Source organism: Lipophrys pholis (genome assembly GCF_963383615.2).
Source record: "Lipophrys pholis genome assembly, chromosome: 13".
Taxonomy (NCBI): domain Eukaryota; kingdom Metazoa; phylum Chordata; class Actinopteri; order Blenniiformes; family Blenniidae; genus Lipophrys; species Lipophrys pholis.
In genome coordinates, this window is record NC_137632.1 from 11,013,362 (window position 1) to 11,032,783 (window position 19,422).

Here is a 19,422-nt window from a genome sequence, read left to right on the forward strand (position 1 = left end):
ATTAAGAAAAAGAGTAAATTGGTCAACCCAAATTGTGCTGAAAATATAAAGTAATTTTAAACTTTTGAATTTTCACCGAAAATAGAAGCACTTACATAGGCTAAACAGCACAATTTCATTATGATATCCCACCACAAAAAAGGCTGTAGGTCTATGTACAGTAACAATTATTGCAACTTAATGACTTTTTTACACAACTAAAAGCAGTTTGACTCAAGTTCTTATGTATGCCTTTTGTTTTTCAATACAGCATACTTACTGCCCGTACTGAAAGTCAGTGTATATGATACAAATTGCCACAATACCAGTCTTCATAAATCAAGTACCATAAAAAAACTAAAAAACAAAGGTACCCCCCATGAAAAAGGAAAATACATGAAGATAACTTCATCACTTTAAAAAGTAAACGGTATATTTGTCAGCACCATTGATTTTCCTCTGAACATTTTGTTATTGCCTTTAATGTAATGACTTAAAAAAATTTATAAATGCAATAATGTCGACATTAAGGAAACTATGAATGCAATTAAACACAAAAGTCTTAAAATAAGATAGACTTATCTTTGTTTGACTTTAATACCAACACAACTATTTTATATCATGTTGACTCTCGTTAACATGAAGTAAATTAGCAGTTTTTGGTCATAATATTTCCAAGATCTGCGTCAGACGCGTCTGTAAAGGTAAACAAAGATCGGTTCCGCCCACACAGCTAAACCACGCCCATACAAGTTAAGCCCCGCCCACGCTCCCGGAACAGGAAGTACCTGTGTGCGTTGCTGCTGACGTTGATGCTGTCCACAGCGGCCATGGCGTCCACAGAGCAGTCCCTTTTGGATCTCACTGACAAGGAAACCAGGGAGAAGCTGTCCTTATGGGACCGCCGCACGGATGCCTCGGCTCCCCTCACGGAGAAGCAGATGGACTCCGTCCTGGAGATTCGTGCTGCGGCTGAAACTCTGTCTGTTCCCTCGGAGGTGAGCTCAGAATCCCGGGGCAGCTAGCAGGCTAACAGAGCTGCAAACTTACTTTATACACGCAACTGGGAATAAGAAGACAAGGAAGCTGTCTTTTTCGCACTCCTTTATTAAGATAATCGTGAGGAATATTGCCAAGGAATGCCAACGAGTTGACTATTTCGTAGGGTTTGTTGTTATACTCCGACGCGTGTAGCCATGTAGCTAAGTTAGCTTCAAGGGGAGTCCTGTTTTGTTTTTGCAGCTTCCCATCGAGGACCTGTGCAGCCTGTCCTCTCGGTCCCTGCAGTCCACCTTCACAGCCACTGTCCCTGCTTCCACTGAAGACGTCCTGCTCAAAGGTTTCCAGATGCTGGATATGGAAAATGACAGGATCGAGACTGCACAGCAGGTCTCCATCTCTTCTGTTACAGTATTTATTAGAGGCAGATGAGGTTCTTGGAAGTGATGTGATGCGATGCCTTTCTCTGTTGCAGTTTTTTGCCTGGTTTGCCAAGTTACAGTCAAACATGGACCAAGAAGAGAGTGCAAAGTTCAGGTACTTCAATCGTTTAATGCTTATGTCTTCACTCTTGTGTCATGCTGTTTGATTGATGAGAAGGATGTTTGAAGTTGGAGGACATGCAAGATCAGACCAGGAGCAAACTGCTTTGACATGAAACATGCACTGGACTTGCCTCAGATTGAAATATTTATTTATCACGTACTTACACCTCTTGAGGTTCTGTTATCACTCCCTCAAATAAGCTTCAGATTAAAGCTCACTTTAGGGTAAGTTTGGGTTAAACTTAACCATTTTTACTTCTTTGTCCTGCAAAAAGGCCTCAGATGAATCATGCAAAGATGGTTCTTTAAAAAGCCCTACTTTAATAGTGAAAGCTGAGTGTAATTTGCTCAAAAGTTAAAATTTGTGTATAATGTGCTCAGTGACAGATTCAAACAAAAAATTGATACACTTGAACTTGTCAAATCTGCACTGGTTCACCCCAGACACACTAAATATAAAATCTTTCCACCGACCATGTTGAAAACATCAGATACTGTTTATATTTTGTGATAGTCATTGTCCATATTCAAGTGTTTTAAGGACTGTCGTTTTTTAACCAGACCTGGTTTAAAATAGCTAACTTTGTCTCTTTCTGCAATTTGTTTGCTCAAATAAAGTTTCCAGAAATCAGACAATGAATAGCAGACAGTTTTAGGATTTCACTTAGAAAACCTGACAATCTGAAGATGTGCAAAAACTGTAGATTTGTTAGAAGCCTCAGATAAAATGTTTCCCTAAATTGTTGGTCATATGAGAATTGCTTGATGTTGAATGAAGTTAAATGACAGTTTGGTCTGTGTATTTGACAGAATTCTCACTCATAAACGTGCAGACAAATCCCATTGAACAATTTTATAGTGACGACAAAGTGTGTGAACCTGTTGAAACTTTTTTTTTTCAACTAGATTTAAACTGTAATAAAGTATCGCAACTATTTTGGAGGGCTTAACCCAAAACTGCATTATGGCTGCATTATTTGTGAGCAGTGGTGTTCTAGTGGCTCGAGAAGGAGTTGTAATAGGAAGTTTGCAGGTTCGATTCTCATTGAGCAGTACCCCTGACCCCCCACTAGCAACCTAAGGTTGGAGGAATAGAATGGGTAAATGCTGAAAAATGATTTTTTTTTCCCTAGAGATTAACAAAGTATGATTAGTTTATAAAAACAATATATTTCATGTGCCCATTGACCAACACTTTTACAAACCTATTTTTGCTTAGAGGAATAAGCAAATGACTATTAAAAGACTTATTTGGGTCTGGAGCACAAGGAGTACAACAGAATAACAGTTGGCACATCTTAAAAAATTCTACTCTTTCTCCCATTCTCTATCCACTTCCTCAAATAAGGATGTCGCTGCATACGTTTTGCTTTTTATTCACACTTTTATTCAGCAATTTGTGCCATGATTCCCTTTCAGGAGAACAAGAGACGATCTCAACTGCTACCAGGAACAATGTGACGCTATTTTAAAGGATGTCAGTGCAGCTCTTGAGCAGTTGGACTCCCTCCAAAAGCAGTACCTGTTTGTCTCCAATAAAACCGGCGCCCTGCATGAAGCCTGTGAACAGCTCCTAAAAGAACAGGTATGGTAGCATGCGGCCCTGACACCTGATACCTGCTTCGTTCAGTATTTAGACTGAGTGCAAATACCACAACTGTTGCTACTCCTGTAAAGACCAGGAGGTCTTAATTGATTTTACGTTTTGATTTCCTACTTCTTGCATGTATTGATCAATGACTGCTGTCATTATTTAGTTATAGACCCTTTGTATAATGACAATCAAAGCATTATTAAGTGATTTTCTTAAATTTCTTGATTTGTTTAATATTGTGAGTGGATTTTATTATTTCAGTCTGGGAAATTGATATTATGTTTATGTACTGAAATTAGTGAAAATACAAGTGGGTTAACGTCAAATCAGTCACTGCGAGGAGTAGAAATACCTTGTGCCCTTCACATTTTTGTTGTTCTCTGTGGTGCAGTAAAATATCTTATTATTGCAGCTTTTAAGTGACACTCGCGCTTGAGTTTTGTGTAGATTTCACTGTTTGGAGAACCTGAAAAACAAGGTGAGACTGAACTGTCATATCAAATAGTTTTTAACGGTGCATGTTTTTTTTTTTTGTCTCTTCACAGTCGGAGCTGGTTGACCTGGCAGAGAGCATACAGCAGAAACTGTCATATTTTAATGAGTTGGAAAACATAAACACGGTAGGACTTGTTTCCTGTTGTCAACATAATCAGACAATTGACCACTGAATGTATGAACTGTGACGTGCATGTCACTTAAATATTGAATAGATATTACCCAAAATTATTTTTTTTTTAATAAGAAGCTCACAAAAAAATTACAGTACAAAAGTATTAAAGTACAAATCTTCAGCTTTGAAGTTCAGAATTCTTTAATGACTTGAAATGACTCTTTGTTTTTGCAGAAACTGAACTCGCCGACGTTGTCTGTGAACAGTGAGGGCTTCATTCCAATGCTGTCAAAGTTAGACGACTGCATAGAATACGTTTCTTCACACGTGAGTAGGATTACACATACATGCTTTAGTCTTTGTCACTGTATATGGCGAACAGGTTGAATATCTCTATTGCTAATATGCATTTGTTCCAGTGCTGCTACATTTTTTTTTTTTGCAGCATGAAAATTCAAACAAAGATGACAATAACCACACATTTGTGTTTCTCTTGCAATATAAGCTCTGCACTGGGGTACTGAATGGATTTATATTACAAGGAGCATAAAATAAAAGCGTATAAGTGAGGCATTAAGCCGCCATGTTCTGCCAGAACAGCTCCAGTGCGAGATGGCATTGATTCTCCAAAAACTTCACTGACGTGTTATATACTCGTATTTTAACGTTGGGATTCCCGTCACGCAGCGTTCCAAAGTGGCCCGTAGCTGCTTGGTTGTTTTGTGATCTGGTGACTACAAAGGGCACAGTATTTGATTAATGAAATTTTTCATACTTGTTCAGAGAGCTCTCCATTTCTGTGTATGGAGCCAAAATGCAGCCAGACCTTGTTCATTTGGGGGGGGGAGTGTCATGTTGATCACTTAGATCAGTGGTTCAAACATTGTTTCCAACTTTGTAATGACTTGCTCTGATGTTTTACTTCGACGCAACATGTCCCAGAATTAAACACTGAAATGTAACGCCGTAACCATTCACTTTAAGTATCACTAAGTGTTAGTGATACTTAGTTTAGTTTTGTCATCCTTCTTTATTTGATTCCCATTAATATTGTCTTTTTTTCTACTGCAGCCTAACTTCAAGGACTATCCGGTCTATTTAGCCAAATTCAAACAATGTCTTTCCAAAGCTATGCACTTCATGAAGATCCACATCGTAAACACTTTGCAGAATCTCACAAGCCAGTTAACAAAAAGGGTACGTACAGGTCACGCACTGCTCTTACAAAGTCAACAGGTGGATGTGTGTTGCCTGTTGTTAGGATTGATATTTGCGTTTGTCTCTGCCAGGATCCCCTGGGTTTGGCAAATGCAGACAACGCCTTCACACTGTATTATGTTAAGTTCAGAGCAGCTGCACCTAAAGTTAGAGTGAGTATACCTATTTCATTACACAGCCAACGTTTATGCTACATAATTTCCCTTAATTTCCTATAATGAAAATATTTTCTCCCAATCTGTTCCCTCAGTCACTCATTGAACAGATTGAACAGCGAACAGAAAAGATCCCTGAGTGAGTATTAACATTCCTATTCAATTAAATAAAGTACTTTTTTTTTTTGTTGTTGTCTTAAATAGGCTAATCAAGCTTTCAAATTGACTTGAGCAGGTACCAGCAGCTCCTAGATGAAATCCATCAGTGCTATCTCGACCAGAGGGAGCAGCTTCTCAATCCCTGCATCAGATCCACCATTACCGACCTGACCAACCAAAACAGCAAAGACCACTGTGCTCTGGTAAGGCTTGGCTAGTTCAAAGTGGGGAGTGCCCTTTAAAATATAGCAAGGTGACATTTGAGCTGGCAGAGAATGGACAGTGTGGGCCCTCTGGGGTATTTTCTGCACTGTTTGTTAGAGACACAAAGCTGTGCACATGATAAATGAGCATAACCTGGGATTGTGTACAGCAGGCGTCTGGAGATTTCTCCCCGCTTTGTTCACCAGTGAATTGCTTTGCTGGGTGTTGTTTGTGTACCCTTCGTCATAGCTCATCTATAAAGCTGTAAATTACGCTTCTCTTTCTTTTTTTGCATTTGAAGCTTTTACTGACCTAAAGGTTGGCAGTAATTGATTGTGAAATATTTTTATTCTAATGTGATACTCCAGACAAACCTGGTCCAGTTCTGGCTCCTGCTCAGACTATGTATTTTGATGCTGTTGTGGCATTTTAAACACTTCGCTAATTGGCTTGATGGGGAGGCTATAATTAAAGGTCAGACTTTCAAGCAATAAAACATCATAACAGCCGCACCACCTGTCCACAGCTTTCCTGTAATGAACCTTGAAAGGTTATGCGTCGTGTTAATGATTGCTGTAATAGTTAATTGGGAGAATGTGTTTACTGGGGTTGTGGTGGAGCCGAAGTGTTTGCTGGCTCGGCAGCGTGCGCTCCTTGACTGTGTTTTTGTACAGGTTCGCAGCGGCTGTGCATTTATGGTGCACGTGTGCCAGGACGAACACCAGCTGTACAATGAGTTCTTCACCAGACCGACACAGAAACTAGAGTGAGTAGAAACACGCCTACCGACACAGGCGCCATCGTTCTGCAACACGTTTATATGTTTGTTAAAGGTGTGCCAATTTTTCATAAGATAGTAGCAGTCGTAGAGGATTTAGTTTCAGCGCTTGAAATACAAATTTATACCGTATGTTTATTGTCTTTTTAAATCCACTCCTGTTTTTTCAGTTTTAAAGTGTTTGCCCGTGGGATGAGTGAGTGAGCACTGTGGGGGTGCCAGAGGGATCAGGGGGAGGCCTTTTCCTACCATATTTTTCCTTTTTAACAATTCACAATAAATCATGGTAAAAAGAATAAAGTGGACGGGGAAACTTGTGTTTTTCATTCTATTATTATTATTTAGAATTTATCATCAAAGGATTATTTTTCATCAACACGCATTTTCAAAACTAATCTATTGCACGCGTGATGAAGACAATTTGAAAATAAGATATAATGCATAACAGTAGCAGACCGTATAAAAAAGACTTTCCAGATAGCTCAAATTAAAAGCTTTTACTTATAAGTTGTGCTTTTTTGTCACCAACAGTTGACAGCAGTAATTTCCTGCCACACTTTAACAACCTCTCACTTAAAAAAAAAAAAAAGAAAACCCTGACGCTTGATTAGAAAAGAGTGTATTTGAAGACTTTTGTCTTCAACAGAGCAACTGAAATGTTTGTGTTGAATCTCTGACAGCGAGCTCTTGGAGAAGCTGTGTATATCGCTGTACGATGTCCTCCGGCCTCTGATAATCCACATCATCCACCTGGAAACCTTGTCTGAGCTCTGCAGCATCCTGAAGAACGAGATGCTGGAAGACCACGTCCACAACAACGGTGGGTTGTGTCGTCCGCAGAACCGCTCATTTTGTCAAGCTGGCACCGAGATTTGTGTTACCAGGCAGCTGGATACAAAAATGCCTTTCAGTTTGGGCTCACTCTTTGTTTTTGTGTCATTACTGCTTTGCAAAATTCTATTTCGGTTGAAGTTAATTAAACCCTGTCTCTTAAATGGATTTAATTATTTACAACACCTGAAAAAGAAGAATGTGTCTACAGAGACAAAAAAAAACCTAATGAAATTAACCGCACCTGTTTCTGATTTTGTCAGCCGGAGAATATTTCATCGTTCATTATCATGAAACTTTTATGTCTCGTGTTCTTACAGAAACTGAAAATATGGATCGGTTCAGTCAAACATTAGGTCTTCCAAGTTGGAGGGGAAAAAATGTACAAGCATACAATTATTAGATTGGCTTTGGTGTGAGGAGTGGGGCGCTTTCATGGCACTTGGTTATTTTTCCCATCATGACCCAACCACATGCAGCCTCCCTATACATCATGAGCATAGTGCACAGCTCAGCTCGTGAAGCATATATATGTAGATTGTGTTCACAGCAAACTAGAAAGGGAGCTTTGTAGTTTTTCTGGGTATTGGCTGAACAGTAACGTGACCTCTGTGTGTTTCTCCGCAGCTGCTCAGTTGGGGGCCTTTGATGCGGTGGTGAAGCAAATGCTGGAGGATGTTCAGGAGAGGCTGGTCTATAGGACTCACATTTACATCCAGACTGATATCACAGGCTACAACCCAGCTCCGGGGGATCTGGCCTATCCTGAAAAATTGGAAATGATGGAGGTAATGCGTTTGTGCTGGAAGGCATGAACCCTATCGCCTATGCACACATCAGATTCAAACAAAGCTTTAAATAATTCATAGTTGGAGCTTTTCACTGGTGTGGTGATTAGAGCGTTTGCCTCACAGCGAGATCATCTCTGGTTGGAGTCACACTTTCTCTATACAGTTTGCATGTTTCCCATGTGCTTGATTGGGTGAGTGGTTAAATGGTCGCCCCAAATTGAATGTGATTGTTGAATAAAGCAGAATAGAAGACGGACGACTAATTTATATTCACGTATGTTCTTTATGTGTGTTTTATAGTCTTTGGCTTTAACCAGAACATCACTGACTCCCAGAAGCTCCTTGAAAAGGACTGATGTTTTAAGCCTCCGAAGGTCTTTGGTCTCCATGCTGTTAAATGTGTCTTTGAGTCCAGACCGATATTTCAAAGCTCCTAAATGTGTTGCATATTCTCTATTTTTGTGAAAATCACTCGATAGTGCGGAGTCTGACATTTCTTCAGATATTTATAAGTCTTTTTGTCTGTCTCTTTCTCCTCAAGTTTAATTTCATTTTATGTTAAGCGTTCAAAGACCTGTAGACTTCTTCTGTAGTCAAGGAGAAAAAAACCCCACATCTAACACTGTCTATCTACAGCTGCTTAAAAAGTTTGAATGTTTTAAGTTGAATTATGCAAATGAAAGACTTGAAGGCTTCTGGTCTTGCGAATATCCACAGATGTGGTTAACTATGCCTGTGAGTCTCGGTTTATATTAAACAGCTTTCGAACGTGTTGCACTTTCAGATGCGATGTGGATTCCGTGCCATGTTCTTGATGTACTTCAGATGTTTATCTTACGTTCTGTCTGTATACACGTTTGTTTTACGAGTGGTATTTCACGATGTTTCGTACCTCTAAGAAGCCCCTAGGCCTCCTGTTGGAACAAAAATGGTAAAAACATGACTGTACAGAATCTTAACGTTTTCTACCAACCACCTTTTGCCTCTTGCTTGTCTGTCATCAATAGAAAATTGCTCAGAGCTTGAAGGAAGAGCAGATGAAGCAGATGTCACAGGAGTCCATGTTTTCTGATGTACAGCTTGAGGATCCCGATGGCAGAAGAAACAGTAATGCTGGTCTGTTTCCAGATCGTGACACTCGCTTTCACTTTGCCTTTCTTCCACATTTGGTGTTGCTGTCATCGGGCTGATGTCTTCTCCCTCTTTGTACAATGAATCAATGAATACAGGCAGTGTTGAACCATCCCGAATACAGACATCTGTCTCTCCTGCTGATCTGCACGGCATGTGGTACCCTACTGTCAGACGAACCCTGGTTTGTCTATCCAAGCTCTACAGATGTATAGACGTGAGTCTTCAGTTTTTCTAACTTGCTAATTTATTGAACCAAAGATGGCTCAGTGGATATAGCTGTTTTTGTTTTTTAATTCATGTTGTTGTTGTTTTTTTTTTTTTAATGCCAAATCTTGGTCTCTTTGTAGAGAGCGGTCTTCCAGGGTTTATCTCAAGAAGCCTTATCTGCCTGCATCCAGTCCCTGCTGAAAGCTTCTGACATCATCCTTAAAAACAAGGTTGGCACACATGGTTAAGAATAATGTGCATTTAATTTTTTCCACTAAACTTTTATTTTCATTGAAATGGCCAGAAAAGTTCTTTTTTCTTTTTTTTTTTTCTGCATAAATAAGATCAGTTTCTCTCCAGAATAAAGGTCGTGAAGGCTACAAAATCCTTAACGAAAGCAGCCGCTGTCATTGAAAGTTTGTTTTAATGTGCGCTTCATTGTGCTTTACTGGGTGTGCAGCAGACCTTCCTTTATTTATGGGCGGCTCTCACCTTCAAATATGCTGTCAATATCGGCGCTAACTGGCCCGTTTCAGCCGAACACGTCAAATTAAAGCCGCTGCATCAATCTCCAAAGACAGTTTCTGCTCAGTGTCTTTTTCCAGCGTTTTAGTTGCTTGCTAAACAATAAATGTTTTCTGCTCCTCTGTTTGCCACTGTAATATGTTCATTTCTGGCTGTGATTAATCAGTGCTTATTAATTAGAGCTATTCCCTTATCTCCTCTGAGCCTGTGTTTCTTTTCTTTTCTTTTTTTTTTTTTTTAATTCTGGCATTGGTTTGGATAGTCAGCCCTTTTGTGCTGGCAGCCCGCAGTGTGGATTTAACAGTGTGCTTTCACTTTCCGTAGACACAAATAGATGGGCAACTTTTCCTGATCAAGCACCTGCTGATTATGCGTGAACAGATTGCCCCATTTCACACCGATTTTGCCATCAAGGAAATTTCACTGGACCTGACAAAAACGCGAGGTAAGATAATTAAAGGTGGAGGGAACATTGGCGTTCGGCTCCATAAAGCCAGTCATTACATTTTCATGCTCATTAAGCAACTTGTGCCTATCACATGCACCGGTGGCAACAATTAATGTGGAAATTGTAATCCAACACCATCATGTACATTAACCGGTGGCTCGCGAGGGCAGATCTGCTCCGACTATCACACTCGTCCCAGTCAAGGACATATTGTCAGAGTATCACTAGAGGGCACTCTAATTCTACACCAGCTGAGATTTAATCTCTGCTTTGTGTTCAGATGCCGCCTTCAAAATCCTCAACCCCAAGGCTGTCCCCAAATTCTTCCGATTTAACAGTCACAACGCCATACTTGAATTCCTGTTAGAGGTACTGTTTTTCTTCTTCTTTTCCACCTTTTCTACTAAACATACTATATGCTTTATGTGCTTTGATAGGACCCTGCCTCGGGGAAACGCCACTTGATAGTGCTAAAGCTTTTTTTTTTTTTTTTACTCTGTGCTCTCCAGGGAACACCAGAGATAAAGGAGCACTACATTGACTCAAAGAAGGATGTGGACCGGCACTTGAAGTTCAGCTGTGAGCAGTTTATCCAGCAGCAAACTCAGATCTTTGTGGGGAACCTTGAGGAGTTTCTCACCAAGGTAACTGTTGGAGCGAAGGCAGACTTAGCCTGAGGCTGCGACGGCTCATCGTGACCTTCAATTTTTTTTGCAGCTTTTACCTTAAAAAAAAGAGAGAAAAAAAGAAATTTTTGACAAAAAAATCATTTTCTTATTCACTGATCACCGACGGTCTCGGTACTTAGCTGACAAGTGAAGATAAAACAGCTATTTAGCACCAAGGGTATCTAATTCACTTACTAGGGGAGTATGTGCATGTGGCTGTTTAGAGTTATTGTATGCTTACAATATAGTGATTCTGCTGTAACTATTGACTTTTGGGCTTTTTTTGTCTACTCGTCGCACTCAGTTTTGTTTTCTTTTGTGTTTTGTGTGTGTGTGTGTGTGTGTGTGTGTGTGTGTGTGTGTGTGTGTGTGTGTGTGTGTGTGTGTGTGTGTGTGTGTGTGTGTGTGTGTGTGTGTGTGTGTGTGTGTGTGTGTGTGTGTGTGTGTGTGTGTGTGTGTGTGTGTGTGTGTGTGTGTGTGTGTGTGTGTGTGTGTGTGTGTGTGTGTGTGTGTGTGTATATAAAAACAACTCAAATTCAAGACAGTATTAAATTGGCTGAACCGACAGCCGGGCATCTTGTGCTTGTTTGTGTGTCTCACCGTAACTAACACAAATTAGGTCTCCTCAAACTAATGTTTTCTTCTGGCTATCTGCACTCAGGTTGCAGCTCTCAAAACTATGGCTATTCAAGGCGGTCCCACATACAGTCTGCCTCAGCAACCTTGGGCACAGCCGGGTAAGGCTCTAATTCAGGAAACACCATGAGCGTCGTACTGAAATTCATCGTGACCCGTAAATGAATGAAAGACGGCGCGTCAATGTGTTTATCAAGTCTTTCCTTTTGTCTATTTTTTTGTTTTCCTTTTCCCAGCAAAGATCAACGATATAGTGATGGCTACCTACCGGGTGATGAAGAGCAAGCTGCCCAGCACCATACAGAGCATGTCCTTGTATTTAGCCAATAGAGACACAGAGTTCATCCTTTTCAAGCCTGTCCGGGTGGGTGGCAGCAAAACCAGAGTATAGCATGTACTGCATGAGTCATTTTCTTTTCAAGTCATTGTTAAAGCTCAAAGAATTCAAGATTCCTTTTCATACAAGATCCACAGAGCGTGAATAACATGATGTTGCACTCCAAGGTCTAATTTGTTTCAAATAATATAACTTGGAAGATACTCACACATTGCTAACAAGCTGAACTGATAACATGCTGATGGCTCCTGGTATGGGGTGAAGTTACAGGTCTGTTGCAGGTGTACTCCGCAGTGTTAACAAACCTCTTGCACTGTTGGATCACATTCATACCTAGATGTTTTATTAGAAAGCCTGTCTCCTAATTTAAAAGGGATATAAATGATATTTCTGTGTGACTCCTGACTCTTGTTTAAATTTGGCTGGGAGATTGTGCCTTTAGCTATAAATTGCCTGTGCGATTGAACTCTAATAGAGAAATCTTTGTGCAGCCTGTGTAGTGTTCATCAAGGTGCCAGGTGAGGCTGAATGAGAGAGGAACAAAATTCAGCGGTTGACATGGAAACAAGATAGTGAGGGGACATAGGCCAGATGGAAATGCAGTATTAATTTCCTTCCAGCACTCAGTAATAGCATGGCTTTTTCCACAGAATAACATCCAGCAGGTATTCCAAAGACTGCACGCTTTGCTTCAGGAGGAATACAGTGGAGAAGACCTTCAAATCATTGCCTGTCCATCTATGGAACAGGTATATTACTCTCTGGATGGATGAGCAGAGCCTCAAGGCACCTGGCATATTTTGAATAATACTGCAGCAGCATCCAAAATTCCAGTTCAAGTATCATTAAACATCAGATATCGGCTAAGCCACGGTGAGCGCTCATAATTTTTCACGGCTCTCTTTCAGGTCAACCTGCTGCTGTCTGTGAATAAGTAATGCTTGGTGTAGCGGTGCAATGTTGGCGAATACCTCCTGGATAGCAGCATGCTGCTGCACCTCCAGCTCTGACCAGGAGAGCTGAGTGGGAGAGATGACCAGAATACCGCACACCAGCTGCACACCGGACCAGGAGAGCTGAGCTGATTGCAAAAAAAGAAAAAGCTCTGCACAAGGCCAAAGATTTTTCTACAAGAGGCTCCAGCAGTATGAAGAGGTTCAGGTATTCATTCGGAAGTCGACAACAAACTGGGAGGTGGAGAGTTACTTTTTTGGGTACTGAGTTGATCATTTCGTTGGCAAAAAAATTGAAGTGGGTGTTTTTGGAAAGCTTGTTCAATGTAGGAGAAATCCATTTTAACTGCAGTGGATTTGTGATGACAGTTTCATCTCGCGACACCAAGAATAAAGATGACTTGCACACTGTGTGGCGTCGGGGCGGAGGATTGCTCAGACTGGGGGGGCACAAATGGCGCTCTTCAGCTCTGTAGCCAATGGCCAGTAAGAGGACTTCCACTCACATTCCCCCTTGATTATTTTGGAAGGATAATAAGAGAAAAATGCTGCAAAAACGTTCAATATTTTAAAATGTAGCAGTGTGTAACCTGGTCAGTCGAGCCTAATGATGCTGCAGGTGTGTCCAGTCCAGCAGGTTTTCTATGGAGCTATTATAGAAGCAAAATGATATGTGCGTGCTGGCGGAGAAGTTTGTGTGTGTATAACGATAAGCGTTTCTGTGATGCAAATGGTGAATGCGACTTAAATTTGTCTGTACACAGATTTTTAATCAAAATGTGTGTCTGCCTAAATCAATTTGTGGGTCTACAATATATGTGCTGTGTACTTATAAGTCCTTCTAAAGCTACACTTCCTTCCTTCAGTTGAGGCGTTCACTGAGCTCTGCAGCTAGAAGTTTGCTCCTCGGAGTGGAGTGTGGAGTTTGCATGTTGTTCCTGTGTATGTGCGAGTTTTCCTCGGGTACTACGGGCCATAAATGTGGATTTGAGTTTAATTGGGACTGAAAATGACGTGAATGTGAGTGTTTCTCTTTCGTTGTTTTGTGATGGATTCAACCTGTTCGTGGTGTGCACGTTCTACTGTGATTGGTTCAACATCCTGTAAAGATACATATGTGAACCTGGATGGACGGATTGATGTTGCTCCTTTTTATTTCCACAACAAATAATTCCCGGTTTTATTTGCTCTGTGTCGTCTGGCAGGCTCACTCTTGTTGGTACGTCCTCTCCTTGGTTATACAGCCTTTCATAACACTAAGTAACATTATGGAGTCAGTGATTTCCAATAAAGGAGTCAAAACTGAGGACAAATAATATATATATTTTTTTAAGTCCGTTATTTACTTATGGGGAAATCGCTGTCTTGGCAGAGGAGCTGATCAATCGAAGTGAAAACGGAGCTGACTGAGGCCAAAGTGAAGTGAATGTGGTGATGGAGGTCTTATAGACACACAGCCGTCAACCATATTACACACACAACTTCCACTTCCCACGCATGAATCTAAAAACACCCATGTAAAGGGAAATTGTGTAAATTAAGTACGCGGTGAAACAAACAAATAACAGACATATACAGATCAAGATGTAGATGCACAGCTCTTCATGCACAAATCAACTTGCTGCCTTAATAGCGCCACAGTTTTCACCTTGAATCAAAATCCACAAAATTCATCTAATCCATGTCCTTGTTAGCGGTTTTTTTTATTATGCAAATATGTACAAAAAGACAATGAAATCTTATGTTTTATACCTTTTTTTTTCTTTTTCTTTTATAACAATGTTGATTAAAATGGTTTATTCTAGCAATATAATGGACTGGTGACATTGGGCAGATTTGCTGTGTTCATGATTCTTGGGTGTATTTTCTCGCGGTCGCTCACAGTAACAGAAGTAACGGGACTTGTAACATTCGGTGTGCTCTTTGTAAAATTATGTGTACAGTTATGCTATTTATGGATATTCTGATTAAAAAAAAAAAAAAAAAGAAGCTTATTATTGCGTCTTGGCTTGGTTTCTGAAATGCTCTGTCTTCCTATTTAAATTCAGGAAACACGATAGTTCAAGTCACTTCACGCAAAGAAGAAATTGCCATTCAAGGACATCATTGACTTTAGGGGGTCTTCTTGGCAGACAGTTTCTGTTTCACTGGCAGCTGCCGCCTTTCCATCTGTGAGATGAGTCTTTGCTGGGGCTTGACCTTCTGTGGACTGACAGTCTTTTGATAGGTGATGAGGGACTGGATGTTCTGGAGCAGGACATTGATCTCGGCACTCTTCTGCTGCAGATATCTCTGAAGCATGTCAGGCCCTGGCATTGCGAGACCTTTGCCTTGCCTGTGACAGCATGTAAAGTAAATTAAAATCAATGATTTGATCTCAGGCGCTTATCTCTGCTGTTTTAATGATTTTAAATGTATGTTTAAAAAAAAAAAGAAGAAGAAGTAGCAAGCCCTGTTGAGTTACTTTCAGTTTTGCCAATACTTGATGCCCCCCCCCTCTCCCCCTCCAATCATTATCAGTTAAACGTCACATGCTATCAGGATTGGGTGCAGATGCTGCTTTTGGAGCAACCGTATCCCTGCCCAGTCAGCTCCAGGATGTCTTCAAATCTTCTGCTTCAGCGCAGTAGGAGGCTCTCTGAAGTCCAATTTCTACATATAAAGAGACGCAGCTTGTGAAAAATAAACCCCTCTGGGAGGTTTTATTGTCTGATCTTGATAGTTTGTCATTTTGCTCCTTTGAGTATCTTCTCAGTAATTGAAAATTGAACCTGAAATTCCTTCTCAATAAACGGCTTTTTTGCTCAATTATGTCCACAATGATAAGTGAAATGTCACTAATGATTAAACACTCGTGCCAAGTGCAGCTATTTTTGCGGTATCGGCTCACCTGTTTATGAAAACTGCCTGAATACAAGGCTGCTGTATTTTGTCTTCAAGGACCACAGCGGAAGACTTTCTACTGCTTATTAATGCAGCAGCTGTAGGAGGATCTACACATACCGCTGCATTTTAAACACAAATGCTGTCGACAGCCATTAGGTTGGATTGCTATAGTACACTCACTTTAAAGGATGCTTCATTGTTGTGTTTCACAGGCAGTGTCATCACGCAGTAGGACTTTTTCAAAGTGCATAAATAACAAAAACATGATTTGAACATTTAACAATAGCAAGGTTCAGTGAGGAAGATCTGTCCTTTTGTACTCCTGTCTTTATTTTTTCTAGGTGTGGAGAATGATTTCAGGGGAAGAATGGTATCATTTACATTGTAAAGATCAGAGGAGATAAGTGGATATGAAATATCTGGTCAGTTTATCTATTATGTTCACAATAACACACACTCCCAAGGGAATACCCCCCCCCCCCCCCCCCCCCCCCCCCGCCTCCCCTTCTAAATGGGAACCTGTTTCCAGTGTGTGATTTCTATTTCAGGGAGTGAAGCTTCCCACTCGGAGCAGCATCGGGGAGTCGATTGTGTGGGGTAGCACTTCCTCGTTTGTGTCTTGTAATGAAGTTAAAGGTGTCACGACATGGATTAACAGAAAGGGAAGCAAAGGCAAATTTAATCTGCATGAGGCATCGCTCTGTGGTCGATGGTGTGTGTAAACCTGCTTTAGGGGCCTGACGATCTGAAGCCCGTTTTTTCTTCTTTCTTTTTTTTTTTGTTATTCCAAGCTGTTCAACCTGCAGTGTGTTACGGAAACTGTAGCATCGCAGATTCAACAGCATTGAAATGTAATTTGAAAACAGCATCTAATGGGTGGAAGCCAGGAATAGATGCGAGCAATCCTGACCTTTGATCTGTCTGCATCGACGGGTCCCCATCAGTCACAGCTTCTTTAGAGATAACCGCTGCGCCCTTCGGCAAACTCTCTGATATCATCCGTTCCTTCTTACAGCAGAAAAAATAAAACCCCACAAAGAAGAAAGAGCCGAGCATAAATGTGGAAATGCTGAAAATATTTAAAATTCTGATTCAAGGCAAACAGGCAGTCGCTATGTATTTATACTCATTATTGCTCATCTGAAATGCAAGCAAGCCACATCCTGATCATAAGAGAATCCCAGACTGTAAAGTATATCATTTGAATCACTCTTCTTCTTTTTTTTTTTTTTAGAGAAAAAGAATTTCAGTTTCACAAAGAGTGTACTAATTCAGAGAGGAAGTTTCAGCTTTATTCAACAGTTGTATTGTTGTTGTTTTTTGTTGGGTTTTTTTTCTTTTTTTTTTAGAAAGGAATCAAAGTCCAATTTGCTGAAAAATGATGTGTCAAATTCTTATGTGAGGTCTCATAGAAATGTTGGAATATTCAGGCCACTCAAAGTAGTTTGAAGAGATTGAAAGTTGAACGACTACCAAGGACACTCAGGCATGTTTGCTGCTTAAATATTTAGCGAGACTGAGAAGTTGGACTTTGTAAGGTATAAAACTCCGTTTCTCTGTTCAGCCTTGAGTGCTTCTAAAAGAACCCGAAACCTGTGCATATTGTACAGACGTATGCAAACTTGAATAAAATGACCGTCGAGAGCTTAAAACTGTTCTCAAATGCTCCGCGGCTGCACTTCGGCTGAGTGGTCCTTTCAGGTAAATTGCTACAAAGGAGACCATGGTAATGCTAACACAGTAATACCATTTTACACCTACTTAGGTTAATGTGTAATTCATATCTCAGAATCACCGAAACACATTTGATCTTGCGGTGAAATATGACACCTGACCACAATGGCTCCCAACGTTTATTAGCAACGAGATGAACACACGGCATTGTGGGAGCCCCGCTTTATGTCTCACAGGGATCTGCACAGTCAGTCAGTGTAATGTTCTGATGTTTTCGTCAGACCAGCGCGGCTGACTCACAAACACAACCATCTCCAAAGCCAGATGTGTCGACCCCTGTTCCTGGAGGGCCCCGGCCCCGCATGTGTCCAAACGCTCCCAGCTCCAACACGCCCGACTGTAATGAGTAACTCTCTATCGGGCTTACTGCAGGGTTTGTTGATGACACATTTATGAGACTCAGGTGTGTTGGGAGCACAGAGACAGAGAACGTGCAGGACTGTGGCTCTTTGGGACCAGGATTTAGCACATCAGTCTGAAATCCGTGAAAAAATAAATCAAATGTAGGCCACTTATTTTATGTCTGAAGTCCATGGTATTCAGCTTAGGGTAGTGGCGGCTGGAGGTGATCGCAGCTGACTATGGCGCACCCCTGAGAGGTCTCCAGTGCATCACAGGGTAAACACAGAGGGTATGCTCAGTTTAAGGACACCAATTCACCTCATATGCAAGTTTTTGGACTTTCGAAGGCTTTAAAAATCATTTTTCAAATTAGTTTAACTCATAATTATTTGTAATTTAACTCCAAGCTGCACACAGTGACACTGGGAATGAGAGAAATCATGGGTTTTTTTTTCTTTCTTTCCTTTTTTTTTCCTCTGTCCAGTCTGTTTCTGTTTACGATGTCTGTGGCTCCATATTAACTGTAGGTCTGGCAGCACACTCACTCCCTCACCTCTTCTGGGTCAGCACTGTTGGCTATCTGATCACTGGTCACTGGGGCTTTTTTTTTTTTTTTTTTCAGCTGCTGGCAGAGCTCACAGCAAATGTTCGACACAGTCTGCAGCAGCTCCTCTGATCCACTCGAGGTTGAGATCTGAAAACGCTCTGCGAGTCTTCGCTTTTAGCATTTTTTTTTTTTCTTAATTATTTTCTCTCTCCTAAAGCAATGCGCTGTCGAAAATGTGTAGCATCCAAATATTCCAGCTAACGAGCGGTTCCAAAAATAAGTCAATTTCTGACATGTTTTTCAAACCGGTGACGGATAAAGATACAAGATAAATGTAAATTATATGTGTGGTCCATAAATTAATTCTAATTTATACTACAGGAGGGAAAGGTGCATTTTAAAAGTGACATTTCTTCTATACCTTGTCCACATTAGTTAAAGACTTCAGTTTCTCCTTGGCAGGTTGCGGGAGTTTAGGGAGTTTCCTTGCCGAGAGAATCCAACACTTCATTATCTTGGGATATTTGTAACTCAGACTTCATGTTTTTCAGAAACACTCCGAGGAGGGAAAAAACAAAGACAGTTCATAATTTATTAAATTCTTTGAGGTCTTCAACTTGTGCTTCATGAATAAATCAAAACCGTGAAACTCCATGTCTCTGGATACCATGTCATATCATCTTTCACAAGATAAAACTTACACTGTGACAAGGATAGACAAGGCTATGGAAACCCAAATCCACATTTCTTTGGCAGTTGGAAAATTATCTATACAACACACACAATAAAAGCTTCGTATATGCTAATTGTGTCTTTTTTTCCCCCCATTTGTCTGAGGGCTTTCTACAAAGTGCATTTCAAATGTTAGTTTAATAGCACAGAAATAGTGGAGTTCAGAGAAAGCTCTCCTTCTTTTGGTGTCCTAGTGAAGCTTTTATTTTGTCAAGGACATTTCTCTGCTGTCATTCAGAGAGTCGTTTTTTTCTTTTACGAGCCATAGCGCCTCATTGTGAGTTTGTTTTAATGCCCTCCCTGTGGTATCAGGCCGAGCTCAAAGTGCTCGTCTGTCATGTGTTTTCGACATGAAGTCTTTTTGGTTTTCTCTATTAATTGCATTTAGTCTGTGAATGGTCACTCACAAC

General features: G+C 40.6%; 1 protein-coding gene across 1 annotated transcript; it reads left to right on the forward strand.

Moving 5' to 3' along the window:
• The first annotated feature begins 771 nt into the window (after positions 1-771).
• On the forward strand, positions 772-14,740 carry cog3 (component of oligomeric golgi complex 3). The gene is made up of 23 exons (XM_080478536.1): positions 772-977; positions 1,222-1,368; positions 1,454-1,515; positions 2,943-3,108; positions 3,663-3,737; positions 3,962-4,054; positions 4,799-4,924; positions 5,017-5,097; positions 5,196-5,239; positions 5,336-5,462; positions 6,138-6,229; positions 6,922-7,061; positions 7,700-7,860; positions 8,871-8,979; positions 9,093-9,211; positions 9,345-9,434; positions 10,054-10,174; positions 10,458-10,546; positions 10,687-10,821; positions 11,507-11,582; positions 11,718-11,845; positions 12,469-12,567; positions 12,727-14,740. Exons 1-23 carry the CDS (start codon positions 792-794, stop codon positions 12,754-12,756), a joined length of 2,496 nt encoding a protein of 831 aa, XP_080334662.1. The 5' UTR covers positions 772-791; the 3' UTR covers positions 12,757-14,740.
• Positions 14,741-19,422: the final 4,682 nt, after the last annotated feature.

Excerpts from the sequence above, each read along its gene's own strand:
- cog3 (XM_080478536.1), top strand. The coding sequence starts at position 792 with ATGCTGTCCACAGCGGCCATGGCGTCCACAGAGCAGTCCCTTTTGGAT. Across the intron at positions 4,055-4,798 it reads TAGAATACGTTTCTTCACAC|CCTAACTTCAAGGACTATCC; the intron begins GTGAGTAGGATT and ends TTTCTACTGCAG. Across the intron at positions 10,547-10,686 it reads TACTTGAATTCCTGTTAGAG|GGAACACCAGAGATAAAGGA; the intron begins GTACTGTTTTTC and ends TGTGCTCTCCAG.